The 26363-nt window shown below is 43.7% G+C and overlaps 1 protein-coding gene across 2 annotated transcripts; it reads right to left on the bottom strand.

Annotated features, from left to right (window-relative positions):
- Nucleotides 1–459: 459 nt before the first annotated feature.
- On the bottom strand, nucleotides 460–23238 carry mtx1a (metaxin 1a). Of its 2 annotated transcripts, XM_015949646.3 has the most exons (8): nucleotides 23092–23238; nucleotides 7512–7581; nucleotides 7359–7438; nucleotides 4533–4625; nucleotides 4272–4454; nucleotides 2924–3000; nucleotides 1170–1327; nucleotides 460–856 (listed from the first exon to the last, which is right to left on the bottom strand). In XM_015949646.3, exons 1-8 carry the CDS (start codon nucleotides 23170–23172, stop codon nucleotides 624–626), a joined length of 975 nt encoding a protein of 324 aa, XP_015805132.1. In that variant the 5' UTR covers nucleotides 23173–23238; the 3' UTR covers nucleotides 460–623. The 2 variants fall into 2 exon arrangements, with proteins under 2 accessions (XP_015805132.1, XP_054596793.1); XM_054740818.2 differs by having other exon boundaries at nucleotides 4272–4625.
- Between the last annotated feature and the right edge of the window lie 3125 nt (nucleotides 23239–26363).

The raw sequence follows: 26363 nt of genomic DNA, 5'->3' as shown, positions 1-26363 counted from the left end.
AAACCAAACCCCCTTTGATCCTACAGACAAACAAAAAACATGAAGTAATCCTTCACTTCTGATTTTAGCTGCTCCGGAGATCGGATCTGAGTTTCCATCCTACAGGAACCGGTGTGGACCGGTCCGGAGGCTCAGGTGAGTTCTGATCCACAGCTCGACCATAAAGAGAGTTGGTTAGATACTAATCTTGCTCTGGAGCGGGTTTTTCCTACATAATTTATATAAAATAACTAAAAACATTTGTGTCTTCATCACTTTGAGGTGAAAATAGTAATGTGTCTTCTGGAAAACCAAAGTTTTAATTTACAGAAGTTTGTTTTTATCAGAATCTGTTGACGGCAGACAATGAAACCAGTGGGATAAGTTTTTAGGACGATTCAAAATAAAAATATTAATGATGATGTGATTCCTGTTTCAATTTTAAGAAATATAAACACATGAAAAGAAAGCAGCAGGAAATGACTCCACTTGTTTTAATAACAGCTGATGCTGAATCCACTTCCTGTCTGCTAGGCAGATCCTCAGGGTTCATAAATTATTTTACAGGCTTCACACAAACACCGTTCCCAGAGCCTCCTTTAGGGAGATCCATCTAAAACTGTCTTGTAATGTCCCATTTATCTTCAGCTGCCTCCTTGCTCCTCGTGCTGGTGAGATTCGATGGGCTCCAGGTCTGGCGGCTCCTCCAGCGCCCCCTGTTGGACATGCAGGATGGACACCATGCCGGTCAGAAGGGCGTAGCTCAGCATGGCGCCCAGAGCCACCAGAGCCGACAGCAGCTGCTTCCTGCGTTTGTTGGGAACGTTGTCGAAGTCTCCACCATCCGGCTGGGGGGGTGCCTTTGGACCAGAGCTTTCTATAAAAGACATGAAGGTTCATCAGCTGTAAAACCTAAACATCAACAGCAGGGTTCACAGAAAAGTCAGCAAGCAGAACGGAGGATTAACTTTTACTGACGAACTAGATGGAAAACATCAGAATCTGGAATCACCCAATAATAAGCCATGTCCGTTTCCCACCTGATCATCAGGACAAACCTAACGTTATTAATAACATTTCAACTTAAGCACTGGGCAACATTTAACATAACTCTCTGACAGGAATCACTGGACGAACATCAGAACTAATACCAACACCGTCTTCATGGCTTCTGGTGAAAACAACCTCACCTCGGCCATCTCTGGGGAAGTAAAGCAGCAGGATGTCGGAGCAGAAGTTGGTCAGGTTGTCGAGAGACTTCAGGTGTTGCTGCAGCTTCCCGTTGGGAAGTTTACACTTCAGGATGGGAGCCAGGTGACCGAACACGTAGGCGTCAAGAGACGAAGGTCTGCAGGGAAACAGTGCAACGGTTATCTCACTCAGGAACAGAGATCCAACCACACCAGTACTGACATGACCTCTGGTCTGCTGAATAGAGAACTGAAGTGATGTAATGATTTTATTCAAGTAGGATTCCAGCTGGAACTTTATTTTCTAAATGTTGTAAACCCATCTGACTGCATGTTTAAGCAACAATAAGCTGATAATGTTTGAATCAGATGGGTTCTGTTCAGTGATGATGCAGCTCTGGCTCACCCCTTGAGTTAGGAGCTTTATTCTGTCTGAATAATTCAGAGGTCAGGGACTTAAAAAACAAAACCTCTGAGAGGTTCCTGGTACCAAAGCTAAAGCTAAATCAGTCAAAGCCCCCAAAACCTCCTTCAGAAACTCTGCAGAACTGACTAAAACTACAAAAAGAGAACTAGATCTGAGGCTGTGGACTGGATTGGGAGTTCGGAACCAAATGGGAACCAGATCAGGAGTCCTGAACAGAATCAGGAGTTCTGGGCCAGATCAGGGCACTCATTTATCAAATATTAGAAACTGCTTTATATTTCTTCCTACGAAGGAAATTTAGAATGTGTACCAACTGTCAAAAACCTGATTTATGAAAACCTCGTACGCACGTTCCTCCGCAACCGTCTGATGAGAAATCCCTCCTGTGCGTACTCAGGTGCTTGTGTCCGTTCTCAGTCATTTACATACACAAACACCTTCAATTAACCATATTTGGTCACGCTATGTCCTCAGCACATGAGGGAATTCCCAGTTTTTTGCCCAGAAAAATAAGAAAAGCTTTATTGACAGCGAGATCGAGACACTGGCTGCCGAAGCACAAAATAACTAAACAAGTTGCAGAGGTTATAAATGCGGTTGGGACAGAGGAGAGGTTCCTTTCAGAAATAAATAAAAGAATGAATCTGATAAATCGTGGAGTAATGGGTTGTTAAGGAATCATTCTGAGAGTGCAGCCTCTTCTGAGCCGTCATTCAGTCTGGTTACCTTGGCAACGCGGCATGTATGATCGGGAGGCAGGGGAGGTTCTGGAGGGTTCTCGTAGTTGTATCAGATTTGAGAGCCACAAAGGGTCCCAAATCACAGCATTGCAGAAGGATTTCCATTGAGATCAGTGCTCTCATGGAGGACGCGTTGCCTCATGGTTGCCTCAAGTGTGCACGCTCTTTTAAATCTTCCAATAACACAGATTATCCATAAATCAGATTCCCGTCTGCCACATGTGTCTTTTATTGGTTTTAGAGTGGATGAGGAACATGTGTGGATCACCTTCACTAATGTGGTTCCCCGTTCTACCACTAGGTGCTGTTCCTACGCATGGTCTGAGCTGTTCTTATATTTAGGAACATTTCTACACACAGGTACAAATTGTTAAATACCACACAATGAGTAAAATCGGTCCTACGCATGAAATACGAACAGATCTGTTCATAAGTACAGTTGATAAATGAGGGCCCAAGAGTCCTGGGCAGGATCAGGAGTTCTGAGTCGGATCAGGAGTCCTGGGCTGGATCGGGAATCCTGGACAGGATCGGGAGTCCTGGGCTGGAGCAAGAGCTTATTCCAACAATAAAATGGATGAACTTACGAGTCTCCAAAGAAAAACTTCTGTGAGCCGAGTCGTTGGGACAGCAGGTTCATGCACTCTGCAGCATCACAGTACAACTGGAAAACAACCAAAATAACAATAGTCATCAAAACAAGGAGCCTACACGTTTACCTGAGCTCTACCAGAACATCAGTTAAAACGGATCCCGTTCACAACCTGGATCTGCCAACAGAACGTTCTTCTCTTACGGCTTCTATGAGCAGCCAGCAGCAGTGATCCGTGTGAACGAACACATTCTTTAGTAACTCTTCTACTGAGAGACCAGAGAGCAGAACTGGTGAGAAAAAAAACCAAATCCTCAAAACAGGTTCAGACTGAAGCACATGCACAGGAAATAAACCCACAGATACCAGTAGTTACTGGGAGGGAAACAGTCTGGTTCAGACAGGAGGACTCTCAGCAGAGGAAAGGACATGATCGATTCTGTACCGGAGACCATGAGACATGAAACAAACCATCTGTTCTGGATAAATGAAGAACAGATTGCTGGTTTCCAACTCAGTTCAGGAAGAACTAAAATAAAGTGGAGATGCAGCAAAAATGAGCTTGGAATCCTTAGATCAGCTGATCTGATGGTGCTGTTTTCAGGTCCGTGACCTCACCATCACTAACCTCCGACTCACACCAGCAGTAACGGATCCTCCATGCAGGCTTCTGCCCCCAGAGTTTTGAACAGAACTGACAAAAAACAATGAATCTGACTCAGCAGGTCAGAGGGGTTCATGAATCAGGAATCAGTACCGCTGCATCTGTTACAAACCACCGGAGGTTTGAATTCAACAGAAACTCTGAGCTAAGATGTGTCGCTAAAACAGCGGACATCACAGATCAGACCACGCTCTGTGACCTTTGACCCAAACAGAAAACTCCAATGCAGAAAGTGACCTGCAACTAAGAACAAGAGCACTCGGGGACATGGCCTCTGAGCAGACTGGAACTGCGGAAAGTTCTGGTCCCACCACAGCGTTTCAGTCAGGTTCTGGTCTGGACTCTGACTGGACCTTGGTTCTGCTGTAGATCTGCTCCTGTGTTTGGATCTTAGTTCTGTTTCATGGCCTAATTTTGTCCAAGCTTAAGATGGTCCCAAACCAGACTCCTGGTCTTGGAGGAGGTAGCTGCTGGGATGTCCACTAGTTTTCTATTTAGAAATGAACAGTTGGGAAATGACCTTTGACCTTCCCCAGACCGTTTTGGTAAAGACAACATGGACTAATATATTAATGTTAAATTTACTTCACAACAAATGTTTGATTTGTCTTCTTGACACATAAACCCATAGAATTAGAAGTCAGTGACCTTTGACTTCCTGGATGAGAGGACATCTCACCTCCTTCTCCAGCTCCTCTCCGGCCTCCAGGCTCTCGTCTCCTCTCAGCAGTCGGAGTTTCTCCAGCTGTCTGCTTTGCATCCGTCCAGGCAGGAAGAAGTTCAGAGGGAACGTCATGTGCTCGGCGTACCAGCGGCGAGTGACATCTACGTAGTTTTTGGGCTCAACCCAGAAGGTATAGATCTGCAGGAGTTCAAACCGGAGAATCAGGAGCAGCTTCAGGAAAATCACTTCATGTTTAACAAGAACAAATCGTGTCACCAGAGCAGGAGTGAGCTTCTCCTCCATTAGGGAGATGAAGGCCAGGCTGTCAGCTCCCTCCTTGGCCGACAGGTCATAGTCTGCATTGAATTTCTGGAAAACAAATAAGACATCATATTGACCCAAATAAATGAGAAGAGTTCATTCCTGCAGCTCAGATGAGTCAGAAAACGCTCGGCCTGCAGCAGGTGAACAGAAACACTTCAGACAGAGTTTTACTCCAAACAGGCTGAATATGAAGTTCATGCACACGCACACACACACACACGCACGCACGCACACACGCACGCACGCACGCACGCACGCACGCACGCACGCACGCACGCACGCACGCACACACACACACACACACACACACACACACACACACACACACACACACACACACACACACACACGAGGATGATGAGGCTGCAAGAAAAAGATTAAATCAGACTGATGACAATTAAAGAGACTGAAACTCTGCAGCTGAGAAAGAAACTGCAGCAATTTCCTCCTAGGAGCTTCTTCAGGAGCTTTTCCGTCTTTGTGGTTTGGAAACGACCTACTGCAGCGAGAGCACACTGAGCATGCTGGGTAATGTGTTCCAGTTGCTGTTAGAGAAACGGAGGCTAGAATCACAAACTTTGGTTCTCACGTCTGTTGAGGGTCTGACCTCATGAGGAAATTACTATGCAGTGATTTTCTCCAAAATGACTGTGCTTAAATTGCTCTGAAAAGCAAATAATCACATCAGCGCCAAGAAACTTCATTTCCCATGATGCTTTGCACACGGAAGCATTGTGATGACGTCACCGCCTAATACCAGAAACACATTCTGTGCATGTGCGGGAGTCACGGAGCTTTCCCGCGAACTCAGACTATAAATCATCAGGAAAGACAAAGGAACCTCGTTCTTTTGCCCAGGATACCTGGCGGTAAGGACACGCTTGTCGAACGCTCCGACTCCCTTGAGCACGCGGAAGCTCTAAGTGCCCAAGTTGAGCCCACGGGACCGCTGGGAAAAACTAAACTGCAAGCCCATCAGATCTGCTCGTTTCTGCTCCCCTCCAGCTGATGTTTGAGGACACAGAACTGCGGAGGAAAGCAACAACTCCATCCAGCTCTCAGAGACGCTGTAAGTTGTCAAACTCAGCACAAAAGAAACTTCGTTCTCTTTGTGTCCAGCCCGTGGAGAAACACTCACGGAGAACGCCAAACAACGGAGAAAGCATCAAACCGACGGACGACGCCAAACTGCGGAGAAACACGGAGAACCGTCAACTCAAAGAGTGAGGGACGCCTCGCTCTTCTGGTGATCAGAAACTCATCTCTTTCTCTCCTTCTTCTTCCGTTTCCTCTATAGTCCAGAATAAGCAATAAAACCGCGCTATTGCTTAAAAAGTAGCTTCGTGTTTTCCTCTTTCGTCCCAAACACGTCCGTCGGGTCATTTTGAAAGAATAAACTGCTTATTTATCATTGTTTGAATATCTTTAAATGTTTCCTACTATGGCCAAGTGGTGAAACTAAAGATATTAACTTGTGATTAATCTTTTGTGTTGTTTCATGATCCTTTGAAATGTTTTGAGTGATTTAAGGTTAAGTTACTACTGATTCTAAGTGCCTTGGAAGTTAAAGTGCAAGTTGCCACCCACACTTTAGCCAGACAAAGGGGTCAGCCATCTTGTATTCAAGACTCCATTTTGAATCCATACACACGCGCACACGCACACACACACACTCTACTCCTTTGTGAGAACAAAGGACCCCATTCATACATCCTCCATCACACGCAAACACATCCATCTTCAATCATATCACGTGGTTATTATTAATTTGTTCCATTGTTTATTCATTTAACAAATTGTTTAATTAAATGTTATAAAATTCAGATTTTTGTGTCCAGTAGCTTTGTTGTGTCGAAGAGAAGTCTCTGCTCCGAGGATTCTACGAACTTCAAGAAAGACTGATAAGAGTTTTGGATTCAATTTTTCCCAGGTAGAACGGGGTGGTGCCCCATAAGATACGTAAGAGTATCTTAATTAATTAATATATCGGTAAATATTCCCATATTTACAGAATTTATTGAAGAATCCAAAAGTAATTAATTAATTACTAATTACTCGCTCCTAATAACCCCAACACGTCCATCTGGACTGAACTTGTCTATGAACACACAAAAGAACTGGCGAGCCGTGTTGCCGTGTGAGCAGTTCTGGTACGTTTGGGTCGGAGCGCTGCTCCAACAGTGCAATACTCTCATGAGAGACGAGCAGGATATTGAACATGTTTGATTAATCATGCGACCGCACGATTGCTGATCAGGAGCAAGTTGTGAGGTGTTAATCGCCTCTCGTAAACTCCTGGACACCACATGACGTAAAACTCACCCTGGCCACAAAGATTTTCGCATGAGAGGAAAATCGGTTCAAAACGGTTTAATAATCGCACAGTAGGATGGAGCACCGTAGGATCCTAAGTGTCCCCATGGTTGCTATGGTGATTCCAGGTCTCTGGGCTCCTTTGATGATTTTTCAGGCAAGTCAAGGTGAAGATACTCTAAGATGATTGACCACAAGGTTAAGGCTTCCAGATCAAAGAAGATGTGATTCACTCCCATGTTCATAAACTACAAAGGAATTAAATATCCTTTTTAATTTGTTTGGGTTTCTATGTTTTAGAGTTCTAGAACTGAAACCTTTCCTGTAATTGCCCGAGTAAACTTTAACCACTTATAACTTGAAAAAATAAACAAAGACTTTCTTTAAATGATGAAAGTCAACCATGAAAACTATATGAACTATTTTTCATAAAAAATCTGAATCCTCTTTAATGTTGGCGTTCACCTGTTTTCTGAGGTGGATGATGATGTCAGCCGGTCGCGACAGAGTCTCTTTCTGATTCGTCTTCAGAGCAGGAAGAGAACCTTTACAGGATGAAAGAAATCTGTCATCAGATCTAGTTTCTTCTTGGTGATCGTAACCAAGGATCAGACTCACCGCTCGGACTCCTCCAGGGGTTGCAGATCTTCCGAAGTTTCAGAGGAGCTCCAGCAAACTGAGCGTAGGCCTGAAGACACAAAACCAAGATCAGGCATCCAGGCCTTGTAGCTGACAGTGGAGCAGATAAAGCAATAAGACACCAGCTGGAGGTTTTCCAGGACTAGTGGGTGACCTTTTTTTATTGATTTATTTTAATTTTTGTTCTTGTGAAGCGCTTCGTGATTTTTACCTTGAGAGGCACTATGTGAAAGATTGTTTCTTCTTCTTCTAGGTGATAACTAGACAGTAACTAGTTGGTGACTAGGAGTTGACTAGGTGGCAACTACTGTAGTTGGTGACTATGTGGTAACTAGGTGATGACTAGGTGGTAACTAGGTGTGACTAGGAGGAGAGTAGGAGAGTGGCAAATAGACGTGACTAATTGGCGATTAGGTAGAGAGTAGGTGATGACCACATGGCGACTAGTTACTGGTTAAAGTTGGTGACTAGGTGGCGAGTATGTGACAACTAGGCAATGATTAGGTGGCAACAAGGTGGCAACTAACTAGGCTGTGACTACGTTGTGACTAGGTGGTAGCTAGGTGGTGACTAGACGGAGAATAAGTAGTGATAAGGCAGTGACTAGGTAGTGATTAGGAAGTGACTAGGCAGCAACTAGGCTGTGACTAGGCAGTTTATAGGTAGTGACTATGCAATGGGTAGGTAGTGACTAAGCGATGGCTAGGTAGTGACTAAGCGATGGCTAGGTAGTGACTAAGCGATGGCTAGGTAGTGACTAGGCGATGGCTAGGTAGTGTCTAGGCGATGGCTAGGTAGTGACTAAGCGATGGCTAGGTAGTGACTAAGCGATGGCTAGGTAGTGACTAAGCGATGGCTAGGTAGTGACTAAGCGATGGCTAGGTAGTGACTAGGCGATGGCTAGGTAGTGTCTAGGCGATGGGTAGGTAGTGACTAGGCGATGGCTAGGTAGTGTCTAGGCGATGGGTAGGTAGTGACTAAGCGATGGCTAGGTAGTGACTAAGCGATGGCTAGGTAGTGACTAAGCGATGGCTAGGTAGTGACTAAGCGATGGCTAGGTAGTGACTAGGCGATGGCTAGGTAGTGACTAAGCGATGGCTAGGTAGTGACTAAGCGATGGCTAGGTAGTGACTAAGCGATGGCTAGGTAGTGACTAAGCGATGGCTAGGTAGTGACTAGGCGATGGCTAGGTAGTGTCTAGGCGATGGGTAGGTAGTGTCTAGGCGATGGGTAGGTAGTGTCTAGGCGATGGCTAGGTAGTGACTAGGCGATGGCTAGGTAGTGACTAAGCGATGGCTAGGTAGTGACTAAGCGATGGCTAGGTAGTGACTAAGCGATGGCTAGGTAGTGACTAGGCGATGGCTAGGTAGTGTCTAGGCGATGGGTAGGTAGTGTCTAGGCGATGGGTAGGTAGTGACTAGGCGATGGCTACGTAGTGACTAGGCGATGGCTAGGTAGTGACTAGGCGATGGCTAGGTAGTGTCTAGGCGATGGGTAGGTAGTGTCTAGGCGATGGCTAGGTAGTGTCTAGGCGATGGGTATGTAGTGACTAGGCGATGGGTACGTAGTGACTAGGCGATGGCTACGTAGTGACTAGTGTAGAGTTAAATCTGCATACTGAAATCACCTCTGTTGCTATTCAGTGGAGATTCCGAAAAATGAACAATCAGATTAACCTATGAGGCTTAGATCATATATAAATATCCCGGATACTTATACATATTGATCCAAGTTCATACATCAACCTGCTTGATCTAATTTTAATCCAACGATGGCTAGGTAGTGACTAGGCGATGGGTAGGTAGTTACTAGGCAATGGGTAGATAGTGACTAAATGATGGCTAGGTAGTGACTAGGCAATGGGTAGGTAGTGACTAGGCGATGGGTAGGTAGTAACTAGGCGATGAGTAGGTAGTGACTAAGGTATGGGTAGGTAGTGACTAGGCGATGGCTAGGTAGTGACTAGGTGGAGCTCAGGGATGTGAAGAGCAGCTTGTCCTTCAGTGAGTGATGCGTTTAAACTTCTGCCTGGGGACCAAAAGCTCACAGGTGAAGAACCAATCTACAGGTCAGACTGTAGAGCTTTGAGAACAATCACAATTGTTTTAAGTTTCCACAACTTAATTCTGGTCCAGAGGGAGAGGTTACAGCTCACAGGACTAAACCATTTATGAAGCCATTGTGTCTCTTCAGCTGGTCTGTTCAAACAGGTCAGTAATCCATCTGCTTAATCATTTTAGGGTTAAAAAAATATATATATGTTCCCTACAGGAAAACCTTTGTTGATGTGACTTTGCTGATTTTCTGAGTAGATGTCTGTCTCTTTATTCTGAAGGGACGTAACTGCTGTAAACATCTGGACAGTTGTGAAAGCTTTTTGTACTGAAGAAATCTGCAGAATCTACAATTGATTAAATGAAACTGATTAATTTGCTCCAAATCAGCTGAGTCTAAAAGCATAAAACATTTGTTTTTATAACCACCAAAAAGCTCCTGCTGCTCTCTTTGTTTTGGGTTTTTTAAACCAATTTACTTCCTTGTGTTAACAGAAGTCCTTATTGGCTCCATGTTCGGGATGATTTTATGATGTTAATAAAAAAGGAATAAATAAGACAAGGCCAAGGGTTTAGTTTGTGAGACGAAGCAGCGGATTCAGACTCAGACTAATTTCTTCTGGCCACGTTCAGCTTTTACTACCAGATAAAAACGAGAAGGAATTTCCTCATATATGCTCAGCAGTGAAGTCACAGTTTGGTGGAAGTGGAGACATGTGTTCCACAGCGGCAACACAACTGTGTTAAAAACACAACGACAGGCAGGACAACAGCTTTAAAGTAAGATTATTTAGAAATCTGGCCACTTTCTTTCCTGGTATGGAGACTAGGCTGTGACTAGGTGGCAACTAGATAGTGACTAGGTGGTGAATAGGTGGCAACAAGATGGAAACTAGGTAGTGACTAGATGGTAATTAGATGGGAACTAGGCAGTGATTAGGTGGTAACTTGGCTGCGACAAGGAAACTAGGAGGTAACTAGCGACTAAGCGGTGGCTAGGTGGCAACAAGGTGACAACTAGGCAAATAGGAGGTGACTGGCGACTAGACAGTGGCTAAAAGATTAAAAGGATTTAGTTGATGTTAAAGACTGATTGTATTTGGGACTAATTATTAAAGATGGCTTAAATGATGTGGAAAACAGGACTAACTCGAGGACTCAGTGGTGAGAACGTTTATTTAATAATCTGCTGCTGCTTGTAAAGAATCTTGCTTTGCCTCTTCCTCCACCTCCTCCGGAGCGCCTGCTGACTCAAGCATGCAGTAAAATGTGTCTGTAAGACAGAAATGCGTTTGTGGAGCTGCCATTACGTAACGTTTACAAGCTCAGACTCTGTCCAGTTAAGTGTTTCTGTAAAAACCTCCAACCATAATTCAGACTCGACCGGCTGGAGAAGGATGGAGGGAAAAATCACACCTATTTACACCGTATTAGCCCAGTTGAAAGATTGATAAATGACTCAATTACTCTGTCAGAAAAGCCCATCTCCAGTCATGCCCACCTGGACAGCCACAGAACATGTCAGACGCTAGAAACCTTCCTCAAACAATCCAGGAAGTCCAGCGATCGAAGCAGAATGATAAACTGCAGGAGTTCGTGAAACCAGCTGTGAATCAACAGCAGCAACACTTTAGTGTTTTTCAACCCCTGGACAGGATAACTACCATTACCCAGCATGCACTGGTGCTTGGTGGATTGATGCAAATCCAACATAAACATGTTTCAGTCAGGTTTAATCATTCTGAGGAGCACTGTAGCCCTCAGTGTGGTCTGCAGGCAGTAAGTCTGAACCCACAGGCTAACATCAGTCATGGAAACTGTCTGCAGGAGCAATGCATTCTGGGTGGTCACAAGTCTATGATGTCATGCTGTTTCTCATCTTTAAAATACAAATATGCTTTGTTTTCAGGCTGATTTAACAGGATGCGGTCAGATGAGGGGGGTTGCTAGGATGCACACAATCCAAACTCACTCCTAAAGACACGGAGAGACATCAGCCAGACTGTCCAGTGATCCTCTAAATTGGCTCTAGGTCATCAGTTCAACAGACTTTCTGACTTTGGATCATTTTGACTGTTTCCATTCAGTTTGTTTGCTGTTTAGGAATATTTAAATAAAATGACTGAAAAAAGTAGAAACAGTGCAGGTACCAAATGTGCTCCGGGCTGATGTTCTTCTTCGTAGGAACCATGGATGACTTTTACAAAGAAATATATAATTACCCTTTTAATGCATACTTGGTCAAATACAGAATATACAGACTACACAACATAAATAAATACAATTTACTATGTACTCAAATTCATTAACTCGCAGGGGGAAAATATTCATCTTGTGTTGGTGAGAAAACTGCTGCAAAGATGAAAGACACGGTCGCCATCCAGCAGTCATTTGAAGAACTACACACACTGTCCTGTGTCTTGGTAGAGCAGTTCCTCCTGCAGAGTTCAGTAGCAATCGACACATAGAAAGGAAAGGAAAGGTTGGAATGTGTAATTTGCAAAGTGCCTCGAGACTACGCTTGTTGTGATTTGGCGCTTTATAATATAAACGTGTTCCCTTGCATGAACCCAAACCCATTTTCTGGTGTGTGTGTGTGTGTGTTTGGTTCACACAGCCACAAAAACTGGCATATTTAATGTTTCTAAGGTTTGTGTTGTTTTGAATATTAATTATTAGTAAGATAGAAGAGCTGTTCGGGAATCACCTTGTTTGAGCTAACATTCTGTTTTCTGTCAAAATGTTAAATATTTTGTGTTTTTCTATATTGAAGGAACAGGAACATGTTGGTTAGCTCTGGTTATGTTAAACCAGAGCTGTAGAAAGAGGGAGTCGCGACACTCCTATAGACTTCTATGGAAAGAATGGAATGCGGTGGTTCATGGAGCTTTGAATTAGCCTAGTGAACTAGACCAAATTCTTGCTTTGCAAAGTTTGGCGCTAAATAATACATTTATTTAGTCTGGCTTGCCAGGCTAGCTTCGAATAGTTCCAAACAGCCCCCACTGCTGCATTGACCACAGTTCATTTTTACTGTTTCTGAAGGATTTTCTCTGGTAAGTTGATGAAATGTCATCATTTTTTTTGCATTGTGAAGTGTTAGCTAACCGCTTCGTACCAAAATAAGCCAACGATTATATTTTACAGTCAGGTCCATAAATATTGGGACATCGACACAATGCTAACATTTTTGGCTCTATACACCATGACAATGTATGTCAAATGAAACGAACAAGATGTGCTTTAACTGCAGACAGTCAGCTTTTATTTGAGGGTATTTACATCCAAATCAGGTGAACGGTGTAGGAATTACAACAGTTTGTATATTTGCCTCCCACTTGTTAAGGGACCAAAAGTAATGGGACAGAATAAGAACCATAAATGAAACTTATACATTTCAATACTTGGCTGCAAATCCTTGCAGTCAATTACAGCCTGAAGTCTGGAACACATGAACATCACCAGACGTTGGGTTTCATCCCTGGTGTTGCTCTGCCAGGCCTCTACTGCAACAGTCATCGGTTCCTGCTTGTTCTTGGGGCATTTTCCCTTCAGTTTTGTCTTCAGCAAGTGAAATGCATGCTCAATCAGATTCAGGTCAGGTGATTGACTTGGTCATTGCAAAACAGTCCACTTCTTTCCCTTCAAAAACTCTTTGGTTGCTTTTGCAGTATGCTTTGGGTCATTGTCCATCTGCACTGTGAAGCGCCGTCCAATGAGTTCTGTGGCGCCGTCCAATGAGTTTGGCTGAATATGAGCAGATAATATTGCCCGAAACACTTCAGAATTCATCGTGCTGCTTTTCTCAGCAGTCACATCATCAAAAAATACAAGAGAACCAGTTCCACTGGCAGCCATACATGCCCACGCCATGACACTTCCAGCACCAAGTTCACTGATGAGGTGGTATGTTTAGGATCATGAGCAGTTCCTTTCCATCTCCATACACTTCTCTTCCCATCACTCTGGTACAAGTTGATCTTGGTCTCATCTGCCCATAGGATGTTGCTCCAGAACTGTGAAGGCTTTTTTAGATGTTGTTTGGCAAACTGTAATCTGGCCTTCCTGTTTTTGGGGCTCACCAATGGTTTACATCTTGTGGTGAACCCTCTGTATTCACACTGGTGGAGTCTTCTCTTGATTGTTGACTTTGACACAGATACACCTACCTCCTGGAGAGTGTTCTTGATCTGGCCAACTGTTGTGAGGGTGCTTTCTTCACCAGGGAAAGGATTCTTTGGTCATCCACCACAGTTGTTTTGTGTGGTCTTCCGAGTCTTTTGGTGTTGCTGAGCTCACCGGTGCATTCCTTCTTTTTGAGAATGTTCCAAAGTGTTGTTTTGGCCATGCCAAATGTTTTTGCTATCTCTCTGAGAGGTTTCTTTTGTTTTTTCAGCCTAATGATGGCTTGCTTCACCGATAGTGACAGCTCTTTGGATCTCATCTTGACAGTTGACAGCAACAGATTCCAAATGCAAATAGCACACTTGAAATGAACTCTGGAGCTTTTATCTGCTCATTGTAATTGGGATAATGAGGGAATAACGCACACCTGGCCATGGAACAGCTGAGAAGCCAATTGTCCCATTACTTTTGGTCCCTTAACAAGTGGGAGGCACATATGCAAACTGTTGTAATTCCTACACCGTTCACCTGATTTGGATGTAAATACCCTCAAATAAAAGCTGACAGTCTGCAGTTAAAGCAAATCTTGTTTGTTTCACTTGATATCTATTGTGGTGGTGTATAGAGCCCAAAATGTTAGCATTGTGTCGATGTCCCAATATTTATGGACCTGACTGTCTGTTGCCAGTTTTAGCTAGATAACCTTTAATGAGCTAATTGTGTGCAGGTTGCTGATTGTGAGCAGGAGGGGTTTAGACAAGCTTGACGAGCTGTAGACGGGTTTATTCCAGTTTGTTTGAGTCAACGTTTTAAAAATATTACCCACAGTTTGAAATAGGTTATAAACTTTTTACATTATTAGTTTTATTTGGGATTTTTTGTACAATACGTTGCAGAATGCCGTATCAACACGAACATGCATCAGAAATGGAAGCACAAATGGAGAGACAAATAATAAAGAAAATGTGGTTGTGAAGACAAGTAATTATTTAATATTTTTCAGTTAACACCGAAGCCAGATAAACTGGGTTATAGATGCATTTACTGTCTTCACATAAAAATATAAAGTAATGATTGTAAAATGTATTCTACTGAACATAATAGATCATCATTCAAAGCATAAATAGCTACTTATTTTCTTCAAGGTAAGCTGGAGCAGAATTCTAGCTTTCAATAAACACTTTAAATGGATATTACAACTCGAGTTTAGGGTTTCTTGTAGGACTTAAAGTTATTAAATATGCTTATATTAGAGCAGTGTGTTGCATTACTACATCAAATATATTGCTATAGTATATTATAGTAATGTATGTGGTCTAAATGTGTTCTACAGTGTGTTAGGACTGTCGTGTTCCTGTAATGTAGAACAGTCACGGGTGTTTGTCTTCCTACAAATACTCCGAAAAATATAAATTGGCTACTTTGTGAAGGAGTTAGGACATAATATATATATAATATATAATATTATTCAATAATTACCACAAATTGCCAGGGGAAATATGATTATATTAAATTTTTGTGATTTGTACCACCATACGCCATTCAAACTGACTTACGGCGCTGTGGGATGTTTGGAACTGAGAGCCCCAAGAACCACGTGACCGTGAGTTGGCGAGCTCAAAGAGTGTCGTAACTCTCTCTTTCTACAGCTCTGACAGAACCCTGCCCTCCTCTCCCAATGATTGGACAGGAATTTGAGAAACGTGATTGGTGGTTAAGACTCGTGCTCTCATTGGTTCCACCCAAGTTCCTCCAACTGACGCTAGAATCGAGACAAAAAGATCTGTAACACTGTAGATTTGAGGATTGTACCTGTAGAATGAAATGTGTGTTTTGAGAGTTTTGATTTGAAACTTGTACTTTGATTTTTTTCAATTTGGAAGTCTGCTAGTTACAAAACGAAAGTTTCATGTTTCTGAATGAATGTTTGAATGTGAATGGGGCGACGGTGGCACAGGAGTTAAGTGCTCGCCCCGTAAGCGGAAGGTTGTAGGTTCGAGCCCCGCTCAGTCTGTCGCTGTGTCCTTGGGCAAGACACTTAACCCACGTTGCCTGCTGGTGGCGCCAGTGCTCGGCAGCCTCGCCTCTGTCAGTGCGCCCCAGGGCAGCTGTGGCTACATTGTAGCTCATCCCCACCAGTGTGTGAATGTGTGTGCGAATGGGTGAATGACTGATTGTGTTGTAAAGCGCCTTGGGGGGTTCCAGGACTTTAGAAGGCGCTATATCAAATACAGGCCATTTACCATTTGATAGGGCTGCAACAACGAATCGATAAATTCGATGAAAATCGTTACTAAAAGCGTTGGCAACGAATTGAGTCATCGATTCGTTGTGTCGCACAACTCTTCCAAAAGCGCCCCCCCTTCCCGCCCGCCGTTGCGCGCAGACAGATCAGCGCGAGGGAGAGCCGGCAGTTGTTTGGAAGAGGAACATGGCAGAAGCAGCGAGAGTCAAAAAAGTAAAAGCTTTTTAAGTTTGGGAGCATTTTCAGTTAAATCAGGTGAAGACATGCGTTACCTGCAACGTTTAGGTCAGACTTAGCATGGCACGGGATGATGCAGCGTCTTAAACGCAAGCATGTCGGGATCATCAGCGAGGAAGGAGAGAACTCTGTGTCCGGGTAAATTAAAAACTTTTCAAAAGTGATTCATCCAAGTTCCGGATTATTACACAGGCTAGACATGCCCTAAGATCGTAAAAAAAAAAAGAGTCTAGTCGTGAGCGCGACGCTTATTAGATGAGCGGGGGGGACTCGCGCTGCTGCAAACCGGTTCCGCCCAAGGCCGGATTAACTGGGCAATTGCCCAGGGCCCACGAACTCTAAAGGGCCCAGGGCACGAGCAAAATACTGTATCTATAATTTCCCGCTTTATGAGGACTATGGTGACCGTACGCAAGGGCGTCAGTTTGTTTTCAGAATTGCTGGGGACAATAACCATACACTTGAGTGGGGTTTAAAAATTGCTGGGGACAATATAGGCTAGCACAGGGGTCGGCGGCTCTGGAGCCGCATGTGGCTCTTCCATCTATCTGATGCGGCTCTCTGTGCTTGTAAAATAATGAATGGATATTTAAATAAAAAGCTTTATATTTTACTGCATTAATTTTACATCTGTAAGCTAATTCTATGTAAAGATTGTCTGCGTAAACCTGAACAGTTCCAACCCGGTCTTACTGTGAGACCGGGTTGATGGCTCACGCTTGTGCGTAATCATAGGCGCTTCCTGAGCTGGAGGATGTCAGATTCTGGGATTCTCCTCAGATGGCTCCTGGATGTGTCGCCACATTGGAGACAGGAACAAGCGCTATTCAGCCAAAGTTTCATAATCAGGAACATTTTCTAAGTGAAAAGTCTCTCTGAGAGACAGGGTTGGGAAAACACTCGCTTCAGTGGGAGGAACCCTCTCACATGCGCTCTGGTTCTGACAGCCTGGATTTGTATTCTGAACAGTCTAAACATGTTTTAAAAAGAAACGTATGACAAAAGTGGCACCTGCTCAGTAAAACCACCAACAGGCTGAAAAATACCAAAAATTGAAGGCAGAGACGGGCTACAACTTCTGGATCCATGTTATATAAATCGTTTTATTGATTATCGTCTTATGAAAGATAACTTTGACGTACACGAGCGACCAGGCGCGTTGCAAGATTTTCAAAAGTGTGGGGGATGTTGTCTGTGCCTAAAATAAGTTCATGTTATTCATCTTGTTAGTTTAATTTCCATTATAGCGGAGCAGGAGTGAACTTTAGACGCGTCACGCATGTCTCCGTTTTAAACATGTTTAAACTGTTCAGAATACAAATCCAGGCTCTGTCTCGTTAGATTGCTGTAACTAAAGTTTGTACTGAATGAAACTTTACATTAAACCATGTTGAAAAGAAAAGGATCCGATTAAATAATTTCCCCCTCATTTACAGTCAGGAGTACAGCGCAGTGCGCGTGGCTCTGGGGTTAATCAAGTTTAGTTGTTTCTGTTTGCAACAATCTTCACAAGAAGACAAAACAGTTAAATGGCAGGTTACAGATATTTCCATTAGACTGTTTATTTTGACGGATAAACTCAAGGATGTTGGTTGTTTTGAAAGAATTACCACGACGCACACTGATGCGCATGGATGAGCTGACATTTTAATCGTTAAGCACATCGCAGAGGTAACTTGATTCCCATCAGAACATCAGAGCTTTATACTGGACACTGTGTTCAGCGCGGCTCGGAGCACCCACGGTGGACAGTGAGCTGAAGATCTGTAGAGGGGTTTGCAGCGCAGCGCAGAACCACGGTGCATGCGATAAGATTTCCTCCCACTGAAACGGTCTGGAAACCCGGTCTCTCTGAGGGACGTGTCACTTGGAAAAATGTTCTTTTTATGAAATTATGAAACTTTGGCTGAACAGAGCTTGTTCCCGTCTCTAATATGGAGACGCATGACGCATCCAGTCTGAGGCAGAATAGCCTCTTCAGCTCAGAAAGCACCTGTAGACATTTGATCACGCACAAAGTTTATGTGGAGCAGAAGCGGTCGGGCCACGGCAGGTGAAACGTTCCTAGCCTACATGAAGTGAAACTGTTTAATTGTAACATTAATATGTTACTGGACACGCTGGTCTGGTTGGTTAGACCAGTGTTTGATGTGGAAAACACACACACACACACACACACACACACACACACACGCGCACACACACGCACCCCCCCACCACCACACACACACACACACACACACACACACACACACACACACACACACACACACACACACACACACACACACACACACACCAATTAAAATAATGCTGATAGCGTGGACTAGAAGACAGGTGATGGTTTACGTATTTAAATGATGATCAGGCTGCTGTAAAATGTAATCTCCATCCACATCCAGACAGAATTATCCTCTATTCTGTCTCTAGTTGCTCTGCTCTTGTCTGGGCTGACGTAGCTGACGGTGCACGCGACGCGCCTAACTAGCGGCTGATGCACATTTTACGCATTTGGAGAGGTGGGCTGGATGCTTTGCTTTTACTGGAAGATGGTCCACTTAATGCACGGGTGTAGACTACATATTAATGACAAATGAATGAAAATTAAATTGGGAGTTTTTACTTCATATTTTAGAAATAAAAATGTCGGGGGAACACATTTATGACGTCTTTTTAAACAAAATTTTCTAGCGCGTCCTGCCTGCTGCACTTAAGTCACTGCCTATTAAGGTCCGTCCAGAATTACCGTGGCCCACCCTAACTCAAACTCAGACTTTGTTAGAGCTGAAACAACTAATCGATTTAATCGATTATAATCGATTATTAAAATAGTTAACAACTTTTTTAGTCATCGATTAGTTGTTTAATAATCATATTGTACCGCATAAAGTCTATTTTTTACCACAATCTGACATCGGTTACAATCTGTTAAATTTGCCGCCAGTGTGTGGCAGTAATGAGCCACTGATCTACCAGTGGGGCCGTAGAAGAAGAAATTAGCCAATAAGTGCCCTCGGTTTTCATGACGTATCACGTTACTGACGCGCATCTTGCTGTGAGAGATGGCGGATCAACAACAAATACGGAAGAAAAATAGAAGCGACAAAACAAGAGAAACCCCGGACAAAAACCTCACGAGTATGGGAGCACTTCACTAGATGCCTTGAAAAGACCGGTGACCTACAAAATATGCAAAAACCATGGCACGACAGAAGCACGACGTCCCTAAGTGAACATTTGAGACGAAAACGTGGGGGCTGATGCAGCAGAGGAATGTCCGGTAAGTAACAGAAAATAAACAAGCTAACGCAGATCACATTTGGGACTTAGTGTTAGCTGAGTTCGTTATAGTGGATGTTAAACATGTTTTTTTTTTTTTGCCGCGTCAGTTTACGGTGTTCTACTTCTGATTGACTAGATGCAATCGTGAATCTCCTCCGTGTTGTGAATCATGCGCTTGCCAAATTTAGCACGTCTGTTTATAAGAATGTTCTCGTTAAGAGAAAAACGGCACAAACCCATAACTGTGTTCCTCATTCAAAAAAGGACAACTCCGCGGAGAAAAATATACAGACGAGCTGTGTCCAGGTGAATATAACGCGGCATAGTTGTACGCTTTCAATTTTTAAATACAGGAGAAATTCAGAAAGTCCTTTTTTTAACTATTAAAAGGCTGTTTTACTATCTAACGCTGTAAAACGCCTCACAACACATTTTTGTCAAAATAAATGATCACTGTATATTGTTAATTAATTCAAATAATGTAATATTGATTTAGTGTTGTAGTGTGTGTGCTGCTTTATTTTATATGTGTACTTAATTCAGTTTATTTGTGTTTCTTATGCAGAAAAAAACAAGCAACGATGGACAGCTACATGGGGAACAAGACACTCACCCCCAGCAATGCATACCACTTACAAACTCTATTCCAGATTCTACATTATTTTTTATGGAATTTACCTCTTATATTTTGATGCCAAAAAATTATTCTGGACTGATATTTTGCACTGTTTAGCTCATTTTACACTGCTGACTGTGGTCATGTGCAATAAAATAGATTGCAGTCAACTGCACAATTCTCTTATGTTTTTCTTTTTCTTAACTGAAATGTATTCATCACTTGTATAGGTTAAATAGCTAAACAATAACAAACCGATTAATCGAAAAAATAATCGACAGATTAATCGATTATGAAAATAATCGTTAGTTGCAGCCCTAGACTTTGTACAGCTAATGTCAAGATGTAAAATTGTGAATTCAGTCGAGCTCTTCCGTCCCTCCCTCTCCTGCTCTCCTGGAAACCCGACATCGGCTGTCAGAAGCGGGAGGTGAAGAAGGAGATGAGGCAAACAGAGTGAGTGCGACGTAAAGAAACCAGAATGGTGTGGAGGTGAGCAAAACAGCTGGAAAAGTGTGGGTGTTGCATCCCCCACGGGTGCGATGCCCATGCGAGCGACCGGTACCGGCTGCTGTGACCTGGTTGTGAGCAGCTCTCTGCTGTCTGAGGCCAGGCCCCGCCCACAACAATGCGGCTCCCAGTGTTTTCTTTACTGTGGGAAACGGGTAATAATGGCTCTTTGATGGGAACAGGTTGCCGACCCCTGGTATAAGATCTGAGCTGGTAAAACAAAAATCCTCATCAGCAGGCTTTTTTGAAAGTGGGGGGGGACACAGCTGCCAATCACAAATTTTGCCGGGGACATGTCCCCGGCGTCCCCGGTTAAAATGACGCCTATGACCGTACGTTCCGTTTTCCCTGGACATGTCCACTTTTCACTCTCTGTCCGGCGCGTCCGGACTCCGGGTTCTTGTATTGATGAAAATGTCCGGCTTTTCATCCAGGAGCAGGGATCGAATTATGGGGGAGCTGTATATCCTACACATCCGGGGAGCCGGAAAAAAGTTTTCTATATTATATCATTTTTGGACTCTTTTGAGCAGAGAGCGGCACAGCGCATTGCTGCGCAGCGATCCAGGCAGCTGCTTCCAGCGCACGGTCCATTCTCAAAGTGGCGCAACCAAAAAACTATAATTAGCACACGATCGTTCATGTCTGCACATGTTCTCTATTTTCTGCCTTATTTGTGCCTGCAGCGCTCTGCCACTGCGGAGCTCATCACCTGTGCTGCGGTGATTTCACCTCACGCAGCATCGAAAACGCGCTCTGCGCTTTGCGGTCAGGAGATCCCTTTGATCTGCACAGAAGTAACTGATGAGGTGAAAAAGTAAGAATCCAGGCAGCAGTTTTTCTGGAGAGTTTAGAGGAGATGCAGGAAGATGAGAGACAGACAGGACAGGAAAATAGTTCAATAAAAACAAGAAAACAAAACAAAGTGTTGAAAAGTAAAATGTAGGTAGATTTATGTCCACTACACATTTTTACCTATAAAACAATAAGTTACACACATGTAATATTTATAAATTTGATACTATTCAGATCACCTTCAACACTCAGTCACACACCCAGGGCCGTTTCAAGACATTTTGGGGGCCAAGGCAAAATGCCCCCCCCCCCCCCCATAACTGGGCTCCCCAGAAGCCTCTGTGTAATTCATACCCTCTCCAGTAGTGTTAGTTATACAGTGTTTATAAAAGCCCCTCAGGCATTACTGACATTTTCTAATATTATCAGATGAAAAACTAAATTATCAGACATGCTGTCTCATCTGCTTCTTTTCTAAACTTGCAAAAAGTAACAAAACCATTTGAAAGCCACTATTTGTGGATTCTCTGAAAGTTTCCATGGAGTGTGGGACAACTTATTTTTTCAGTCATTTTTGGAAATAGTGATAAATTTTGATTAATTCACAGCCTATGTTTAATTACATTTAAAAATTAGTTGTTTGACATCCCCAGTTATAATAAATGTCTACAGATGAGATCAAACAAAACAGATGAGAATTGCCCTTAAGCTGTTTAATTGGACCAAGCATTTTAGGTCACAGATAGGTGTAGCTTAGGGTCTCTGTCTATACACCTTATAAGACAATTTAGGTGATGGCATGTTGTTTTTCTGCTATTGAACTGTTTTCTAATAATGTTGTGTTAAATAAAGTGAAGGAAGGAGAGAAATAACGTTTCCCAAGCAGTTTTTAAAAATTTCCCCATGTAATCCGATTAATCGATTAATCGTGTCGAGACCCCATCCGATTCATCGATTATCCAAATAATCGTTTGTTGCAGCCCTACCATTTGATGTTACAAAATGACTAGTAAATGTACAAAATAAGTTTGATTTTACAAAATAAAAAATACATGTACAAAATACAATGTTTCTGTTACAAAACAAGAAATACAAGCATGAATTGAGAATTACAAGTTTAAAGTTACAAGTTACGAATCCAAAGTTACAAGTTACGAAGCCAAAGTTACATGTGATGAAACATGTTCGAAGTCACAAAACTTGGTACAAGTTATGCTGAATATTGTCCCAATCCTAGCTCCATACTGAACCACGTGACCGCAAGTCGGCGAGTTCAAAGCGTGTCGCAACTCTCTTTCTATAGGGTTAAACCATCCACACGAATAGATATTATAGCATCACGAATAACTTCGTTCTGTAATCTGACCCGAGTTCAGGATCCGTAACCTGGACCACCACGTGACTTGACGAAACGCTCCATCCATGTTTACCGGTTGATATCATCGACATATAAATATGGTTGATATTCACGGTGTGAGTCTCGTTATTTGTTCAGGACTGGACGCAGTTACACCCTCTTTGCGTTTGTTCTATGATGTTAAAGCTGTTTTTTATTTTAAACGGTTACAATGAAGCCCCCTTTAAAGGGTCTGTTAGCGTGCTCCTCGTGACGCTTTCATCCGCGTTTTACCGGGGAGACACAGCGGGATAAACAGGCGGGGAACCGACACAGTCTTGGTTCTAACGGACACTCACCAGAACCACGAGACAGTCGGTACTGACGGACGGTAAACCCCAGTCTCCTTCCCAGCAAAACAACTCATCGGGCGCCGCCATCTTCAACCTGGAGGATGACCTCTATATGCACCGGAAAAGAAACCTTTTCCTCTACTGTTGACCACCAAAATAAAGCTCACTTCTATAAAATAAAATGTATATTTTAAATATGACAAAGATAGTACGTACAGAGAAGAAAATATGTTTTCGTATTGCGAGGGAAGGCAATAAGAAAAAAAAACAGACCCCTAGGGGAGTTAAAACATGTAACTAGATTTCCCTTTTATGTAACAACGATAGCACAAATAAAATATCCAAAAGCCTATGAATTTCGAGGTTTGGTTCGAACCCAAATGCACGAGAGCAGAAGAAAAAAATATGAATAAACTATTTTTTGTACAGCTCCTATCAAAATAAAAACCACAAGGCACTTCACAAAAACATAAGAAAAAATAAGAAAAAAATATACGAAAAATTAGTTTAAAATATTATAATAACAAAATACAAAATAAGTAAATATTTTGTAAATTAATTCCAATAAATTATATTGAAATAATATGTACATATGTGATTTTATTTTATTAATGTTTTCATAAAACACCCATAACCCTAAATAATAATTTCATTAAATATAAAATTAAACAACATGTTGTATAACTGTACATGTTGTATAGACAAGGCTATGCAGCTTTATTTACAGAGCACATTTCAAAGTTGCTCCCACTGAGAGGCGCCAAGCAGGGGTGGGCTGGCATACTAGTTGCCCCACATCTTGGTGCCTGTACGTTGGGGTTTACCCTGGTGAATGAGAGGGTAGCCTCCCTCCGCCTACGTGTAGGGGGACGGGATCTGACTGTGGTCTGTGCTTATGCACCAAACTACGTACAGTTCAGACTACCCACCCTTTTTGGAGACGTTGGAGGGGGTGCTGGAAAGCACTCCTTCCGGTGACTCCCTCGTTCTGCTGGGGGACTGTAACGCTCACATGGGCAACGACAGTGAGACCTGGAGAGGTGTGATTGGAAGGAACGGCCCCCCGATCTGAAATAAAGCAGTGTTTTGTTATTGGACTTCTGTGCTAGTCATGGATTGTCCATAATGAACACCATGTTCAGACAAAGGTGTCCATATGGTGCTCTTGGCACCAGGATACATTAGGCCGCAGCTCGATGATCAACTTTGTTGTTTTTTATCTGACGTGCGGCCGCATGTCTTGGGCACTCGGGTGAAGAGAAGGGCAGAGCTGTCAACTGACCACTACCTGGTGATGAGTTGGCTCAGATGGTGGGGGAGTATGCCGGTCAGACCAGGCAGGCCCAAACGTATCGCAAGGGTCTGCTGGGAACGTCTGGCAGAGTCTTCTGTCAGAAGGAGCTTCAATTCCAAAATCTTCTGGGGGAGTTGGGGGACATTGAGTCTGAATGGACACTGTTCCGTGCCTCCATTGTTGAGGCGGCCGACCGGAGCTGTGGTCGCGGGATCGTCGGTGCCTGTCGTGGTGGCAACCCCCGAATCCGCTGGAGGACATTGACGGTTAGAGATGCTGTCAAGATGAAGAAAGAGTCCTATCAGGTCTTTTTGGCCTGTGGGACTCCAGAGGCAGCTGACGGGTATCGGCAGTCCAAGCGGAATGCGGCTCAGGTGGTCGCCGAGGCAAAAACCCAGGCGTAGGAGGAGTTCAGTGAGACCATGGAGCAAGACTTCCGTGCGGCTTCGAGGAGATTCTGGTCCACCATCCAGCGCCTCGGGTGGGGGGGGTGGGGGGGGGTGGGGGGGGGGGTCAGTGCGCTACCAACACCATTTATAGTGGGGACGGTGTGCTGCTGACCTCTATTCAGGACATTGTGGATCGTGGGCAGAATACTTCGAAGACCTCCTCAATCCCACCGACACGTCTTCCAGTGAGGAAGCAGAGTCTGGGGACTGAGTTGGGCTCTCAAATCTCTGGTGCTGAGGTCACTGGGATGGTTAAAAATCTCCTCTGTGGCAAGGCTCCAGGGGTGGATGAGATCCGCCCGGAGTTCCTTAAGGCTCTGGATGTTGTGGGGCTGTGTTGGCTGACGCGGCTCTGCAATATTGCGTGGACATCGGGGGCAGTGCCACTGGCCTGGCAGACCGGGGTGGTGGTCCCCTTATTTAAAAAGGGAAACTGCTGGGTGTGTTCCAGCTACACGCTCCTGAGCCTTCCTGGTAAGGTCTATTCAGGGGTTCTGGAGAGGAGGGTCCGTCGGATTGTTGAACCTCAGACTCAGGAGGAGCAACGTGGTTTTCGTCCTGGTCGTGGAACACTGGACCAGCTCTATACTCTTAGACCAATCTACAAGTGTTTTGTGGATTTGGAGAAAGTGTTTGACCGCGTCCCTCGGGGGGCCCTGTGAGGGGTACTCCGGGAGTATGGGGTACCAAGCCCTCTGATATGAGCTGTTAGGTCCCTGTATGACCGGTGTCAGAGCTTGGTCCGCATTGCCGGCAGTAAGTCAGGCTCGTTCCCAGTGAGAGTTGGACTCCGCCAAGGCTGCCCTTTGTCACCGATTCTGTTCATAACCTTTATGGACAGGATTTCTAGGTGCAGCCAAGGTGTTGGGGGCATCTGTTCTGGCCAGTGGGGAAGCTGATTCCATATGTGAGCAGCATAGTAACTAAATGCATACCCACCATGTTTTGATCTGATCCAAGATTGTACCAGCTGATTGTTTCCAAGAGAGCTCAGAGCCCTATTGGGTGTGAATGAGATCAGACATGTATTTTGGTTCCATGCCATTGAGTGATTTAAAACTAGTGGGAGCACTTTGAAATCTAGTCTGTGGTTTATTGGTAAACAGTGTAGGGATCTAAGAACAGGAGTGATGTGCTCCATTCTCTTAGTTCTTATTAAGACTCTAGCAGCAGCATTCTGAACAAGCTGCAGTTGCTTCACAGCTTATTTGGGAAGACCAGTTAGGAGACCATTGCAATAGTCCAACCAACTAGAAATAAAAGCATGAATAAGTTTCTCTAAGTCTGGTCTGGACATGAGACCTCTGACACTTGATATTTGATGAAGGTGATAAAACGCTGATTTAGTTATAGCCTTAATAGGTCCAGGGAAGCTCAAGTCGGAGTCAATAATAACACCTAGATGTCTAATCTGGGTCTTTGTCTTTATTCCCCTGGAGTCCAGCTGAAGAAGGTTTGACTACATTCAGCTGTTTACTTGTTCTAGGCACTGACAGAGTGAGTCCAGCGGATGACAGTCACTAGGTGATAGGGCT

This window comes from Nothobranchius furzeri, chromosome 5 (genome assembly GCF_043380555.1).
Source record: "Nothobranchius furzeri strain GRZ-AD chromosome 5, NfurGRZ-RIMD1, whole genome shotgun sequence".
Taxonomy (NCBI): Eukaryota; Metazoa; Chordata; class Actinopteri; order Cyprinodontiformes; family Nothobranchiidae; genus Nothobranchius; species Nothobranchius furzeri.
The sequence above is the reverse complement of the archived record's forward strand: the minus strand, read 5'-3'. Positions and strand labels throughout refer to the sequence as shown.